The sequence below is a fragment of the Xenopus laevis genome, chromosome 3S (genome assembly GCF_017654675.1).
Source record: "Xenopus laevis strain J_2021 chromosome 3S, Xenopus_laevis_v10.1, whole genome shotgun sequence".
Taxonomy (NCBI): domain Eukaryota; kingdom Metazoa; phylum Chordata; class Amphibia; order Anura; family Pipidae; genus Xenopus; species Xenopus laevis.
This window is the reverse complement of record NC_054376.1, coordinates 92,079,652-92,097,546: the sequence shown is the minus strand read 5'-3', so window position 1 is coordinate 92,097,546 and position 17,895 is coordinate 92,079,652. Positions and strand designations below refer to the sequence as shown.

At 34.0% G+C, this 17,895-nt stretch overlaps 1 protein-coding gene across 2 annotated transcripts in view; it reads right to left on the bottom strand.

The window, feature by feature from the left end:
* Positions 1 to 7,639: 7,639 nt before the first annotated feature.
* The window catches only part of dcn.S (decorin S homeolog), a 35,556-nt gene continuing 25,300 nt past the window's right edge, over positions 7,640 to 17,895 (bottom strand). For both annotated transcript variants that reach the window (NM_001092338.1, XM_018254258.2), the window contains 4 exon segments: positions 7,640 to 10,024; positions 10,582 to 10,720; positions 14,211 to 14,304; positions 17,478 to 17,591. In NM_001092338.1, coding sequence (NP_001085807.1) covers positions 9,830 to 10,024; positions 10,582 to 10,720; positions 14,211 to 14,304; positions 17,478 to 17,591 — 542 coding nt within the window. In that variant the 3' untranslated portion in view covers positions 7,640 to 9,829.

Genomic DNA, 17,895 nt, shown 5'->3' with positions numbered 1-17,895 from the left:
ATGGCTCTTGCTGTTCCTTCCTCTGAGTTTCACATTATCTCCACTCTAACTCTGTTTTGGCATACATTAAATGGAAAGTATGTTAGCTCGGTTTTATGCTCTGTTGATGAGCATCTTGGTTTTATAATACTTGCCATAGTGGTTGATTCTACATGCAAAATGACATTCTTTAGAGTGTTAATGGAAATTCCTTATTTTTGTGGCATGAGTACCAAAATATTAAATACTTTCCTCTCTACATTTTTGTGGAATTTTATGTTGCGAGCTATATTAATAACAGAATCCCGATGGAGACATATTGTTATATACATGTGGGTTTCAGCTTTAAAAAGCTACTTCCAAAAATCTGAATTGAATCAGTGGTGTGCTGACTTCAGTTATTTTCATGGAAAGTGGTCAAGAATTTATGACTACCCTTTGATGTTTAACTGAGATATACTGCTGCAATGTTCTGACCCTTAAGATCCTTTATTTTTGGCACAGGTAATTGCCTTCAGTAGCTGAAGAATTAGCTTTCAAGTCTATTTATTTAGTAGCTGGAGGCACTGTGCCCTCCGGGTATGTTCTCAACAATCAGATAATGACAGTAAGTTGTTGACCTCTGAGCTAGCTAAAATGGGAAGGCAAATTACAAGTTTCCCCCTGGCTAGACTATTAAAGAACAATGTAAGAATTATATGAAAATATCAGAAGGTGTTGTTTTTTGATTTGTTATAGGCTAAAAGGCATCAACGTATACAAAATGTTACTGAGGAATAACTCAATATACAGTATATGAAGTACAGAATAATTTTCATACATTCCATTTCTTTTTCTTATTGCACAAGTTGGTACATGCTAGATAGAGATGTGTTACAGCTTCACTAATAGTATCAAAATGTTATTTCTGGCATGCTGATACCTGTGTTGTACAGCATTCCAAATAAATTCTTTTACTTTTTGATTTGATTAGCAAACACATGGACTAAACACAGCTAGACATCTCAGTAAATTGCACAGCTTTGTTAAACCCCTCAAAACAGCTTATCAGTATTGTCTTATTTTTAATACTGTTTCCCCTTCAGGAACAATGCTGCTGTTCCAGCACAGACCTATATTGTTAGTGATAAAAACCCCTGTAAAGTGCATCATACAATGTGGGAGATGTAAAGCAAGGGAGCAAGCCATACTCCTTAGTACAATGACATCATGAAACTAGTAGTAGCTATATGGTGGTTGTATTAATAATTTCGACATATATTATATTAAATTGTTATCTACAGTACATGAACAAGAATTACCAATCATTTCAAAATAAAATATTGATTGATTGTAAAGATTTAATAATGAGGAGCCAGGCACAGTAAAAAAAGAAAGGGGATTGGTCAGGGTTTTACAATACTGGTAATATATAACAATAATGTATGTTCTGTGTCAAATAATCTCCCTAGTTTCTCTTACTCTCAGTTCAATAATCCTGCATACTATATGTGTGCCTGTATATTATTGTCACAGAATTTGTTGTATGCTTCCAATTTTTCACAGAAGGCATGCAATATTTAATTTTTTATTAAATCAATAAGCAAAATTTGAGCTAGTCGAGGGCTAATACAATTATTATTAACATAATCCCCAAAAGTATATTTCTCGGCATAAATATTATTACTGCTAATACAGTATCATGATATAATTAGTGGTGGTAGTAGCACTGGTTAACACTGCTGCCTTGCACAGCTGAGATCCAGCAAGGACTCTTACTGCAAGTCGTTTGTGACTTCTGCTTTTTTTTTGCAGAGGAAAAAACTATCCAACTGTAGTATGTGTGAATGTAATAAAGAACTTAGACTGTGATCTCCATTGAGAAAGAGAATATGAATAATGAAAAATCTTTATAAATATGCCAATACAATGTAAATAGAAGATAACAAATATCTGAGCCCTTTGATCAGAGTCTTTATTTAGGAACAAGGATGAAAAGATTTTAGGTCTTACCATAAAGTCATCCAAATACTTTTTTTAGTTGAAATGCAGATGTTATACTGATAAGTATAGCTGATATTAAATCATCACCATGGTTCAAACTTCTCCAAGTTAAATGCTGTTGCAACTGAATACCATGTAAATGCTACAAATTTCATGGTTATACTACATTCAGCATTTATATCACTTGCTCAAATAAATTGCCAGGAAGATAGAGACAATTATGGCACATGTTGCCTCCTATACCTTTTTTGGACTTTATTTATGTCTATTTAGCTAAAAAGTGGAAGTCACAAAAAATTGTGACACCTTTTGGTGAAATGTGTATACCTAATAACATAAAGCATCTATTCTCTTGTGGCACTAGTTCCCTAGGAGTTTTCACTAAGGTGCTATGGAAAGAGACTAAAGGTGGCTGTACACTATAAGATCAACTTATTTGACTTGCAGGTCCGTATTTGTGGAAAGGCCTGGGCCTAGGGTGGCAGGATTTTAGCATGCTGCCCAACCACACCCACATTGGTTCAAAAACACCGGGATGCGATGGATATACAATCATTTTTTAAATTTCCTGTTCACAATCCCCATTGCCCCAGTCCAGATGATGAAAATTTGTACGAATAAAGGGGAGGGGACAAGGGCAACGAACGGCAGTGGGCCTAGGGGCGCCCACTATGTAAATACTATGCAAAACAAGCAGACCTTTCCCCCGATATGCCCACCAAAGGCAGGGGGATATCTAGCTAATCCGATCATTCAGCCAGTAGCTAATTCCAGTCCCTCTTTTCTGAACAATAAATAATGTTTTACTCATACCTGCAAGTGTTGCTCCACCCAAATTTTACAAAGGAATATCTTCCAAGTTTCTACAGTAAACTATACAGGATTAAAGTATTTAGTCCAGCAGCTTTAAAGATGGATGCAACTGCATGGAGTGTCCACCAGTAATTCCAATATGCTATATATTATATAATATATAATAAATATAATAAATAACATAATATTGTGGGGCAGAGTTATCAAGGGTCAAAGTGAATTCGAGGGAATTTTTAAAAAAATTCGAAATTCAAAGTAATTTTTTGGATACTTCGACGATCGAATAGGATACTACAACTTCGAATTCGTTTCAAAGTAAAATCATTCCAATATTCGACCATTCGATAATCAAAGTACTGTCTCTTTAAAAAAACTTTGACTTCAATACTTCGCCAAATTAAACCTTTCCGAAGTGCTATGTTAGCCTATGGGGACCTTCTACAGCATTTTTCTAAGTTTTTTGAAGTTGAAGAAAAATCATTTGATCGATGGATGAAATCCTTCAAATCGTTCGATTCGAAGGATTTCATCGTTCGATCAAATTATTTTACTTCGACCGCAAATGGCCAAATTCAATGTAAAAAAACTTCGACTTCGATATTCGAAGTCGAAGTATTCCAATTCGATGGTCAAAGTTCGAAGCTTTTTCTACTTTGAAATTCGGCCCTTGATAAATCTGCCCCTATATATTGTGAAATATGTTATGTCCAATATGTGATAAGGGGGCATATTTATCAAAGTTTGAATTTTGAATTGAAAAAACTTTGAAATTCGAATTCAAAAAGACCAACCGAAATTAAGTTTAAGTTTTTTTTTTGGTTGAATAGGTCAGTTTTTGATCGAATAGGTCCGTATTCAGCCTACTTTGAATCGTATGAATCGAAGGAATATTGCATTAGATCGAATTCAATTCAAAGTTTTTCCCAAAAAGCTTCGATGTTCTTCGATGTTTCCGAGTCCACCAATTGAATCCAAATAGGTTCTAGGAGGTACCCCATAGGCTAAAACAGCAATTCGGCAGGTTTTAGATGGTGATTGGTCGAACTCCAATTTTTAAAGAGACAATACATGATAAATTTCGATATTCGAATTTACAATCTTTTTCAAATTCAAATCGAAAATTCACCTAGAACTTTGATAAATCTGCCCCATAATGTTGTGCTCTTAAGGATGATTCTAAGGGGAGAATACTCCTGCAACCTTTAAAGGGGAACTATCGCAAAAATTTAAATTTAATATAAGCTTCCTCATAGTGAAGTAAGCAACTTTCTAAATACAATCAATTAAAAAGTCTGCATTGCTTCTGAAATAATCGAGTTAATATTCACTATTCCTCTCTCAGCATCTTTTTCTCTTCATTCTGGCTTCATGCAGCAGTTGGGTGTCAGATGAATGATCCAATATATTTTATAGGATGGGGGCTCACTTTCTTATCAGATGTATTAGAGCTCACTCAAATAACTGATTCCAGTACAAAACAAAATGTAACAAAATAACTGCCTTTTGCACAAATCCTGCATGTAGAGAGACATGATGTCTGGTGATTTTAATAGAGTGAGCTCTAATACATCTTCTAGGCAAAAGGAGCCTCGCTATAAGATATATTGGTTCATTCAACTGATACCCAACTCCCGAATGAAAACAGAATAAGGAGAAACAGATTATGAAAAGGAATAATGAAGATAAACTTGATTATTTACAAAGTTTCTTATTTCAGTATGCTAAAGCTAATATTAAATTTTAATTTTTGAAAGTTGCCATTTAATTAGATTTAGGATACCTGCTTCATAAAAGTGTCCCACTGTCTACCTTACTACTCTGAACAAGCTGGCCAAATACCAAAAGATGCGAGAGAAGTGACCAATGAGAATGCAGTTTACCATGACCCAGAGGACATGCAGTTATGTTTCACACATAGATTATTAGGCAATGCATGGCTTCATGATATTACACTGTAGTCAAGCATCATGATGAGGGAAGATATACAGGTGTTCTGTGATAGAAAAACTAGTGTTTAAATAATCCAATTGAAACAGTAAAGAACATAGAGCCAGATTTTCAGTAGATCACTCTGGATATCTACTGGAAGATTCATTTGCATTTTATGGTACCTCCGATCTTGGATAACTGGGATAAACAACCCTACTGGTGCTGGACTACAGCCCCCATGCATGTTTTAAAGTCTGATAGTGTGTTAAATTGTGCCAGGCTTTGTAGTTAAGCAATTTCTGAAACTCTCAATGTTTGGTTGAGCTACAATGTTTAGATACTCTTTAAGTCTGAATATAAACATACTGAACCATATGGGGGTTATTTCTCAAAGTCCGAATTTATCGCAATATTTTCTGCTACAAACTCTGATCAAATCTGCTCGGGTTTTTTAAGCTTATTTATTATTACATTTTCCCGATTTACTTTGCGGTAAAAAAATGGATTATCACGATTTTTCTGGAAATTTTCATTCAATTTTCACGAATTTCATGATTTTTTCAGAATTTTCACCCGAGAACTCTGAAAATGTTGGCGTATTGCACAAAACCCAGTGCACATCTAAAAATCATTGGGACTTCCCCATTGACTTATATGCAACCTCAACAGGTCTGAGATGCCTGATTTTCAGATTCGGACTTTTCCATTCTCAGGGTTTAATAAATTCTGAAAAATTCACGATTTTTTAAAAGTCTGATTTTACATAAAAAAAATCACACATTTTTCGTGATTTTTGCATTTGGAGTTTAGTAAATAACCCCCTATGTGTGACGCCGGTTCTGAAGTGATTAAATTGCATACCTAATGTTTCTTCCTTATACCTAAATTAAGGCATACATATTTCTGAACACAGATCACAGTAGTAAGAAAAAGATGGAGACACAATATGGAGACATACACATGATTGCATCTAGTATCTGTCTGTAAATTTCTTACACAGAACACAGATAAATATTGCTTCTCAAACTATGGGCAACTTGAAAATACATTTAACGTGAGTGTGAACTGGATAAAAAAGATCTGTGCTTAACTTTTTTTTTAATAAGTTGACACAGTGGAGCATTTGTGTATTGCAGTTTATTAGTTATTAATACTTGCATGATACCTTAACACTAAGGGGGTTATTTATTAAAATCTAAAATGGTCTCACTATCTTCTAAAAACTACTCCAACCAAATCTGCATGGACTTTCACCCATATTTATCAAAACACATTTCTTGTTCGGGAAAAATCTTGATAAAATTGTGAAGAAACTTTTTCAGATTTGATGCCCAAAACCTCAGAGTTTTTCGGATTTGATGCAGACACCACAAAATCTTCAAATTATTGAATGAAACCCAGTGCAGTTCAGGATATTAATGGGACATCTGCCAATGAGATCCACATGAACTTGGCAGGTCTGTGTTGGAGTATTCAAACTTTTAATACAATTGGAGTGGAATAAATCTCGATGGACTTTAATAAAAAGGATTGGACATATTTATATTTGTTTGCAGTCCATATCTCAGTTACACTCTGCCTTCTTAAGACTGTGAACGCGCAGCAACAGTAATGTTTCTCAGGAAGGTAACTAACCAAGGGTCTGTAAGTATTGTAGTGAATATGAGGATATTGTAGTCACACAATAGGACTTTGTACTCATTATAGCCATGGCAGCATTCTTGATAAAGGAAATTATTTGTTTTTTGCCAGACCAAGAAGAATGTCCATTAAATACATTTTAAGACTAGGAAAATATTTATATGAAATACACAGTATTCTGCATTTGGGCTAGATATTCAGTTAAACACAAATACCATGTGATGACAGTAGCAGTAAAGAGTGGTTTCTTAAGATGAAAGTAAGAATGTCTCTTCCTTTAGTTGATAATTCTCACACTAGCATCATGTGAATGTGGTTCAGAGGCATGGCAAAATGCATTACTATTAGTAATAAAAGCTTTCATGTAAGGAACATGGGATGTCATAAAAACAAAGAAAACTTGGCCGTTGTCTTGTATACTTGTGTACAAGACAAGACATTAAATTGTCTCATTCAACATTTAATAAGTCAGAATAATTCTAATTAAAATGCTAAGCAAGAAGATAGAATTGTCACAACCCATATTTCAAGATTTCTTTTATTACATATATGTATGTATATATGGAGTAATGTAATAGATGCTCTTATATATTTGCTACTTCTTCAGTAGTCCATAACAACCAATCAGCTTGTAACATTTACTTGTCAGCCAAAAAACAATATCCAAATGGCTGCTAAGAGTTGATAGATGTGGGCAAACTTTACACATTTTATTTCATTACCCAGTATTAGCCCAGATTCAATTCAGTGAGAAAAAGATTTATCAGGTGAAAAGTCATGGATGAGATTCAATTTGATGTGCTAGTCAATTAAAAAACATATCTCACAGTTTATCACTTATAAACTTTATTGATGTTTATGGGTAAAAAACTGGAACTGAATTATGAGAGTTTTTCTCCTCAAAGTGAATCTCATCCATGATCGTTTACATGATAAACCACGAGATAACTTTGATATTATATGAACCTATATTAGTAAATAAGTTACAAAATGTTTAATCCTATGTGTGCTTAAAGACTGTTAAATCAGATTAAGGTGGACGGTTTCCATCATTCCTAAAGTATGAGTTGCTGTCTCGAAGCAATAATAAAAGTGAATCTAACTGTAATTTTGCTGGGAATGTTTCAAATTGCCATTATCTATAAACTGTGGTTAATATATTTATTTTTACAATTTCTTACAATTTTATTCAAAATAACTGATTGCTCAGATATTACAGATTTATCACTTGAATATGAATTCTGGATTAAATATTGATCAAAAACGGCAAAAAGAACTGACATTTCTTGTGCTGTGTAATTCAATCACTTTATTTTTGATCAACAAAATAATTGTTTTCTATTTTAATAAAACAATTCATAAACAGTTTGACATCTACAAACTCCATCTTTAACACATTAATATTTTTATCAAAAGAAAGTCTATTGGACACTCTTTAAAGGTACAATGTTTTCCAAGTGCCCTTCTAAGAATATACATTCCTATTGTATATATATCATTTAAATATTCTAACTATCAGTTCTACCACCTGTGCCTTTAGAAGTGGTAACCACATAAATCTGAACTGATAGATGCTTACTTGCCAAAAATATAATTTATAATGATTATAGATATAAATGCATAATTAAAAGAATGTTCTGCAAATTATTCTAAAAGTACAGCAGGACACATCACCAATTTTCCACCTTGTTTATTAGTAAATATTTAACTTAAGCACTTGAAAACATGTCCCCCTCTCAAAATCACTTAGGAATCAACAACTTTAATATAATGAAATAGTTGTGGTTCTGTTTACAAAAACTTTAATGGTGAAATTGTTGAGTGTTAGGTAGGTAGACCTATGTTGATTTTGAATATTTTGAATATTATATGGGCAATCATATTTTAATTTAATCTTGTATTAGCATATTTTAAAATCATCTCTATTTTCATGGATGATTGAATTTAAGAAATTACAAGATTGGTGTCCAGGATACGTATATATTCACATTTTGAATTTGTTAAGACTTGCTGGAAATTTTTCATTTTTGATCACTTAATCTAATATTTCCCATGAACTAAACTTAAAATCAGCAGGGCTCAATTACTTATACTAGGCAATATTATCCTTGTGCAATAGAACCCATAGGAGTCAATCTTATCTTTGCTTTCAGTCTCCTACTTCAAGCAGATTGGTCAAAGGCAATCGTTGATTGGTCAAAGGCAATCGTTGATTGGTCAAAGGCAATCGTTGATTGGTCAAAGGCAATCGTTGATTGGTCAAAGGCAATTGTTGATTGGTGGCGATAGATTACTGTATAGGGACAGTTTTTCAAAGAGTTATAAATAAGGTCTTCTTCTTCTTCTTTAAATAAACGCCTTTATATGAGACTGCCAATTACTGTGATGTTTTAATACAACTTGCAAGACGATCATACACATTTACAGTATGCTGGACTGGAATCTGTTTCAATATAGCAATTGAGTCTAAAACTTAATTTTTGTTTAGCTCTTTTCCTTGAATTTTGGTGAGAAGTATGCACTAAGGTAAATATAAATTCAATATGTTGTTTTAAACTTTCTGAGTTTTCTCATTAGGTAAATCAGCTTGACATTTTAGATTAGGTAATGCAACTGAATCTAAAACATACTTGAAACATTTGCGCTGAAAAAAAAAATAGTTGGTTCAAGATGGAGATACATATTTATATTTTTGCATTGTCTTACTTTCCACAATATTACAAAATATAATGTCAAATAATCTTTATTGCCATTGTAGATTTATGCAAATAATTTTTGCTCTAAAACTGTTTGCTTATTAATTACAAGGATTTCTAAAATAGTGTTTTCCAAATACACACAGACATAATCAGCACAGATAACAGATTTGCCCTAAATTTGCTGCATCCTCACAAGAATGTGAAGATGCAGCAAATTCCTATAGACAAGGAAAGTGTTTTCTCTTTTTCTGATATTTACAGGCTAATAGATATGACAAAAGACAACATTCAAAGTGAGTGTCAGTAACATTAATACACACTAAGCTATTAGTATAACCTATACTTTAAATTGTGTGTGTGTAACAATTTATCCAAACTACCATTTAATACAAATGGATTTGTATCAGAGATGTATAACATGTTACGGAGCTTTGGATGAACGTTGTTGGGTCTAATGATCATCCACGTCTATAGTTTATTAAAGAAAACCTACACATTATTTTGATCAAATCAACTTCTTCTCAGGTTTAAGTAGCTATATCCATACTGTGTGTATTGTGCACTTAACACTGCTTTAATAAGGGGACAGAAGAGCACAGCTAAAGTTATTTATTTTTCATCATTATGCAACTCAAAACAAAATAATGCAAGTAAGCTGACTATTCTGTTTTGGGATACTTTTCAGTATTTGACATTTTTGTTTATTAAGAATTTATTTAAACAAACAAACAAACAAAAGAAAGAAATACAAATAAAAATGACTTTATTTGCAACACATCCAGGATTTACTTGTAGTTTCCAATTTGTATAGCAGATCGTTCATATACACATCTGAATGTGGCCGGCTGAATTTCCCAGTATTGCACTGGATTGCTAAAAAGGCTGATGCCTGAGTATGAGGCCTTCTTTGTGTTATATCCGAGTGGGCAGAAATCATTTGTGGAAACAGCAGCAATTTTATTACTATGAAGGTACACAACCTGTAAAATTTAATTTTACATTAATCACAAAGTAAATATAATGACAAGCCATAATCTAAAGAATGATGTACACTACTGTACTTATGATAATGATGAATGATGATAGTCAATATTATTGATTATTATTTATATGTTAATGTTAAAGTCTTTTAGATACAATCTCAGCTTTACTAGCATTCAAGAAAAGGGTATTTTTTAATGTAATTATGGTCAATTACAATTAAACTGATACATGTTCAGAACAGAAACTACCGAGCATGGGTCATGTGACAATATCTGCAAATTCTAAAATACTATCTAACATGCAAAATGATATCAGGACTGGAATTTTATAAACTGTATTTTATATTAACTGAATTTATAGTTTATCTCTTTCAGCTTCATAAACAACCACTGTCTCAGACTAGTTGGCCTTCTTAGGTCACACAAACCACCTAATGTCAGGTCCATAGAAGAAACGAGCAGGGCCAATTTGGTTTCATGGCCTAGTTCATAGTTCATGAAAATCCACCTCAGATTAAAAATTGCTTATATATATATTTGAAAGCATATGTTACCTGAATGTACTTGTGTTCTCCAAGCCCGGCAGGCACCTGTGTCAGGGCATTATGGTCTAAGTGAAGTTCTCTTAAATGAGGAACACCTGTTATCGTTCCATTTTCAAAAGTAATGATGTTGTTATAGCTTAGACCTAACCTGTAAAAATAGTATATTTAGAGATCAGTGATGGTGCTAAGTATATGTATAAATATATTTTCTGTAGTAGCTATAACTATTGCAATGTAAATTACAATACTTGCATATTTCCAGCAGGCATACAGTATACTGTATATTATTGTACTTATACTTGGTCTCATACTGTAATCTGGAAATAAACTTGAGAATGAAGCACACTTTTATTCACAGGCACATTAAAAGATCAATAAATAAAAAAACAATAATGTATCATGGTTTTTGGAGTAAGTCAAGACTAAGCTGTTTTCTAAGAAGAGCACTAGTGGCAAGTTTTCTGCTATTTTTTTTCTAAAGAGATGGTGGAATCCATTAAAAGTAAAACTATACCCCCTGAACAATGTAGGTCTCTATAAAAATATATTGCATAAAACATCTAATTTGTAAAAAAAAACTTTCATTTTTAATAGTATGTGCCAATTAGTAATCCTAAATACAAAATTTTTGGGAGTATTGTTCTCCTTTAAACACATACAGAACGTACACAATCAAATGTAACTAGTAAGCAGTATTTTGTACGATAAAAATAAACACTAGGCGGGTTATTTACTAAGCTCCAAATACCCGAAATTCCCAGAAATCTGAAAAAATCCAGATTTTTTTGTGTTATAACAGGCTTAAAAAAAATCTAAATTTTTTTGGAATTTATCAAACCCCGAGGGCTAAAAAGCCTGAATATAAAAATACGGCATTTCAAACCTGTCGAGGTTGCATAAAAGTCAACGGGAACAGTCCCATTGATTTTTGGTTGTGTCTGGGGTTTTCGGGCAATTTCACAATGTTTTCGGAGCTTTCTGGTGAGAACTCCTGAGTTTTTTGGGGAAAATTAATGAAAAAATCATTAAAATCTGAAAATGTAATAATAAATAAGCGTTAAAAACCCAAGCGGGTTAGAACGGAGTTTGTAGCAGCCAATACTGAGATAAATTCGGACCTTGATAAATAACCCCCTAGGTTTTTATTATGTGCATTACCTGAGTTGGATTTACTTTGATTTAGTAACATATATGTTATTTCTCTACTGACTTTACAAACAAGCAGGCCTAAACTCAAAAAGGAGAAATTGGGTCCTATTGTCTCCTGACAAAGCTGACTGGAGACATTGAAGTAGGTAATTATTTCACATCATCAACTGGGAGGTCTGTCAAAACTGTCCTGAATTGGCCAAACTGTCAGATCATATTGTTGTATTTATGGGTAACGTAAGAAAAGGTACTCTGCAAAGAATATTGCTGAAGCAAAACAAATCACCAAATTTACATTAAACTAGGGATGCACCGAATCCACTTTTTTGGATTCGGCCGAACCCCCGAATCCTTTGTGAAAGATTCGGCCGAATACCGAACCGAATCCGAACCCTAATTTGCATATGCAAATTAGGGGTGGGGAGGGGAAAACATTTTTTACTTCCTTGTTTTCTGACAAAAAGTCATGCAATTTCCCTCCCGCCCCTAATTTGCATATGCAAATTAGGATTCGGATTCGGTTCGGCTGGGCAGAAGGATTCGGCCGAATCCGAATCCTGCTGAAAAAGGCCGAATCCTGGCCGAATCCCGAACCGAATCCTGGATTCGGTGCATTTTCGGTTCATATTTGTGAAACTGCCAGAGACCCTATTTAGCATTACTAAAAGTACATTAGCTGATGCATAAAAAATGATGGAATGATGATGAGGTGTGTGTGCCATTTGTAGTTTAGTGGAATGGAAAATAACACATATTTGAACAAGTCTAGTATGTGTTTTCTGAGAAGATATTTTAACTGTCTGTGCTTATCAGTTTATTTCAGCCTCTAGGGATGGCACATGTTTCAACAGCGTATAAGGACTAATCAAAATGCTAAAAACAGGTCAGCGCTCAACATTGTGTTTATAGTACATGTATGGGATCTGTTATCCAGAACCCCATTATCCAGAAAGCTCTGAATTATGGAAAGGCTATCTCCCATAGACTATTTTTTTCCAAATAATCCAATTTTTTAAAATGATTTCATTTTTCTCTGTAATGATAAAACAGGACCTTGTACTTGATATAAATTAAGATATAATTAATCCTTAATGGAAGCAAAAACCCCCTATAAAGTTTATTTAATGTTTACATGCTTTTCCTGTAAGCCTATTTATTAAAGCAACAGTTCAGTGTAAAAATAATAAGTGGGTAAATAGATAGGCTGTGCAAAATAAAAAATGTTTCTAATATACCTGAGGTTAGTTAGCCAAAAATGTAATCTATAAAGGCTGGAGTGTGCGGATGTCTATCATAATAGCCACTTCCTGCTTTTCAGCTCTCTAACTCTGGGTTAGTCAGCGACTTGAAGGGGGGCCACATGGGACATAACTGTTCAGTGAATTTGCAATTGATCCTTAGCATTCAGCTCAGATTCAAAAGCAACAGATATTGACCCATGTGCCCCCCCCCCTCAAGTCACTGATTGGTTACTGTCTGGTAACCAATCAGTGGAAACCATGAGAGCTGCAAAGCAGGAAGTAGTGTTCTGGCTATTATATTACACATCCAGTCACTCCAGCCTTTATACATTACATTTTTGGTAAGAAATATTTTTTTATTTTGCACAGCCTATCTATTTACCCAGTTTTTATCACTCAAATATGGGAATGTCTTCTGATTTCAAACATACAGTGGCAAGTGGAACTAAAGCCTCAAAGTAAGTTTGCTTGTTTGAAATAGAGTAGATTCCTCACTTCTGATTGACAATAGCATATGTATCAGATGAGTTACAGCCCCCAAACAGCTTTCCTTACTCTCTAAATTTTAGCTATTTGCCATCCATCTCCTGTGGTTCTGGATTATCACAATAAAAATCATATCCAAAGGCTTTAGGAAAGATTCAGCATCTACTGTATCATTTAACCATTTTAAACTATGACACATAATTCAATTGTTTATTATGTGGATACAAACACAAAAAAACCTACACACTATATTTTCAAGTTTCATGTGGAAGAAATATTTTAAAACTGCAAATAAGGAAAATGAACTGTCTGTGAGTAGTGATGGGCGAATTTATTCGCCAGGCGCGAATTCGCGGCGAATTTGCGCGATTCGCGCCGAGCGAATAAATTCGCAAAACGCCCGCGAAAATTCGCGGCAAAAATTCGCCGGCGTCCAAATTTTTTTTTCAAAAACCGGACGCCGGCGTCAAAAACGGCGCCATTTCGCGAATTTTTCGCCGTTTCGCGAATTTTGCGCGAAATTCGCGATTTTTTCGGCGAAGCGAAACGGCACAAATTCGCCCATCACTATCTGTGAGACATATTAATATTTTGTATTTTTTTTTAAACTCATTGCTGTATATGAGACAGTTGCTTTAGTTTGTTGGTTTTTGGTTAATATTCAAAATCCTGCCCTTAAGTTGATTATACAGTGGTTATTATTGGAACTTCTTGCCAGGTTAGAAACAAAATGAGTAACTAACTAAAATAAGTGGTACTTACTTGGCAAGGTTGTTTAGCCCAGTTAGACTGTCAGAATCAACTTTAGTGATTTTGTTTCCATCAAGGTGAAGCTCAGTTAACGAACTTGGAAGCCCTTTATTGGAACAAAAAGAAATATTTTATAATATAATATTCTTTTTTTTATTTCAGTGTACAATGTACTTTGTGTTGGAAAAGAGATTGCTGGAAAATCTTTTCAGTCAATTAACAACATGGCCAGATTCTGTATAACCACTGCCCTATGCAAACTCTACAACTGATTTTCCATAGGAATGAATTAACAGGCATTATAGACAGATAGCTCTTTAATTTGGACATGCATCCCATATTATATTTCTGTTCTTCAGTTGTTTTCAAACTGGATTGGCATCTCCTGGCACGTGTCTAATTTGACAGTTTTCTAACTAGTGTTCTTGCAGTTAGAAATTATTTCTGAAAGATAATATAAACTTCTTCCAATACATTTCTAGGTTACCAGAGCTACTGTTGAATGACCTAAAATGCTTTCCATCTTCAAAGCTGGAACTGATGTGCTATTATAATCATTTTTATTGATCAAAAAATGCCATTTTCATCTCCATAATATGTTAGCATCTGTGGGCTAGAAGATGTAGGTAATTTATCCTGGTTTATTGCAGGGCAATAATTGCTCTACAGACAAGTTTAGTGGCTACAAGATTATCTGATGGCAGCAGGCTGTAGATTAATTTAGGCTGTCAGCAGGTTGCTGAAGAGGGAATAAAACTTAAAGCAAGAAGACTCTTACTTTGAAGGTTCTATAAACCAAGCATATTCTCACAAAAGATCTATTAAGGTGGCCATAGATGCAAAGATCCGATCGTACAAATCGAGGATTCGTATGATTTTCGGACCATGTGTGGAGAGTCCCGACATTTTTCGTCGGACGGAGATTGGTGGTTTGGTCGATCGGACAGGTTTGATTTTGTCCCGACCGATCCCGCCAGAGCCCATTGCGCTCTCATCGTAATCTGATTTTTGGGCCATAGGGCCGAACGTTCAGATTACCCTCGATATAGCCATGCCCGTTAGTGGCATATCGGGGAAAGATCGGCTCGTTTGGCGATGTCGCCAAACGAGCGGATCTTTTCGTCTATGGCCACCTTTAGGTGTCTAAGGAACCTGATTCACTAGACAAATAAGATGACTGTTACTATTTTCTATAGTATAAAATAAGAATATATCCATCTTTATTAATAAAACATTTTTACACAAGAAAGAAATTTGTGCACAACCTCAGAGAAACAGATATCTAATTTACCATGCATCAGCAAATTTTGCAAACCTGTAATTATGTTGTGCAGCTGTATGTAGGGGCAGCACCATAAACATTTAACTGATTTCTCATGCACTATAAATCTAACTGTTAATCTTCATAACTGTGAACACCTAAGAGAGCAGGATGCCCATAACCAGTGAACTACACCTTCAAAACATCTAAGTATAAAGGTTTGCTTGAATATCATTTAAAAGAATAAGCAATTCCACTGGTACCATAAACAAACCTGCTCTTCAGGAAATAGAGTCAGATGTTTGTTGTGATAAAGTGCATGTGTGCCCTACTATCATTCTGCTGATCTGAACTACACTCTGCTTGGTGTCATTCATTTTGTTGCCTACAGCCAGGAGCAGAATGATAGATAGAGACAAGTGCAAATCTGCAAACTGTCCTGCTTTTCAGTGTATTCTTACACTGCTGTAATTAGGAAACAATGGTGTTTTTCATCTACTTTATCTAGATTGTGCTAGATTGTGTGGTTTATTAAATGGCAGCATTATACAAATAAAATATACTAATTATAATCCAAATGAAAATAAAGAAACTAGCAAGGATAACTTGAGGTAGGATAACACTATTCAAAAAAGTAGTCATCTACTGGATATTAAACTATCTCACTCGCATGCCTTGCTGCAAAGGTTACTTGAGGTTTTCATTAGTGGTTAACTGTAGCAAGAACTATTGCATTCAGACAAATTGTTGTTCCAAAGGTAGATCTGAATGTCAGCAAATTGGTGACAAATTTGTCCCTTGTAAAACCACAAGGTTTTGCTACCATAGTCTTCAGCTGGTCATTACTCATCATTTTCCTACTTTTATCCAACAAATCAATGACTAATTCATTATAATAGGGTCAGAGATAAATGATGGAGTTTGGCACAGAAGAAAGTGAGTCATGATTAACCTCAAATGGCATTGTAAAGGCTGCTTTACATTAACTATTAATACATCAAATTATAGTTTATTAAAAGATTTTCAAGATGTGCTTTAAAGGGGAAGCTGGAAACTTCCTAGGATGGAATGGTGGAACTTGAAGACCAAATAATATCAGGGGAAGTTTCTTACATATGAACATACCTCATTTTTCAATCTTAAAGGGGTGGTTCACCTTTAAGTTAACTTTTAGTAATGTTATAGAATGGCCAATTCTAAGCAACTTTTCAATCGGTCTTATTATTTTTTATAGTTTTATAATTATTTGCCTTTTTCTTCTGACTCTTTCCAGCTTTCAAATCGGCGCTGCTGACCCCATGTAAAAAAACAAATGCTCTGTAAGGCTACAAATGTATTGTTACTGCTACTTTTTATTATTCATCTTTCTAGTAAGGTCCTCTCCTATTCATATTCCAGCAACCAGATTGCTTAAAATGTAAATTGAAGAGCTGCTGAATAAAAAGCTAAATAACTCAAAAACCTTAAATAATAAAATATTGCAAATTGCATCAGGATATCACTCTCTACATCAACTATAATTTAACTCAAAGGTGAACGATCCCTTTAACCTAATCTCCCCAACCAACTCCTGTATAAATATGAGGTACTTATACGGTATATATTTTGATAGCAACATTAACCAAACCCCATTTTCAAGTAGGCACAACTAGAATCCTGAAATCTAGTTTAATTTAGGCCAACTCTACACCTCTTATGGTCTTTCACTGTTTCATTCCTTCTCACTCTTTACGTTTTTGTGGAGACACGGGGAATAAAGTTGTTCTGGGTGGAATTCATTCCTTTTTATATAATTTATCAGTGGGACGTCTCCCTCCTTTGTAACCATCAAAAAACATGAAAATTGAAATCTAAGCCTAAACATATGATAGATAGATTGATAGATAGATATATGATTGAATAGAGAGGTGATTTATAGATGATATAGATAGATGATTGACTAGAGAGGTGAAAGAAAGATCAAAAACCATATTGTGAAGTGGTAAAACTAAATTTTTGCAGTACTTTGTTGTTCTTACCTTTAGGGATATTGGTTATATTGGTATCGGCAATTCGAAGGTAAGACAGCTTTTTCATTCCTTGAAAAGCTCCCTTTTCAACTCCTGAACTTTCTATTGGATTTGTACCTAATTCTGTGTAGCAACATCAACAATTAATCACTTGCAGATACAAACAAATGAATGTCTTTATAACAGTAAATCACAGTAGTTTTTGTACCCCTTTAAATGTTTGCTAAACAAATAATTTTCTCTATTACCATGAAAGGTTACTAGCTACATCTTATTTTTCAACATTATCTTGAAAGCCTGCATATCCTTCATACTTTAGTACCTTCAAAAACATATGAAATGGAATGTTTTGCTTCAATATTAAAGACGACACCTAAGCTGTGTAAATTTAAGGAATGAAGAAAAAAAAGTAAAAAATAGTCATCCC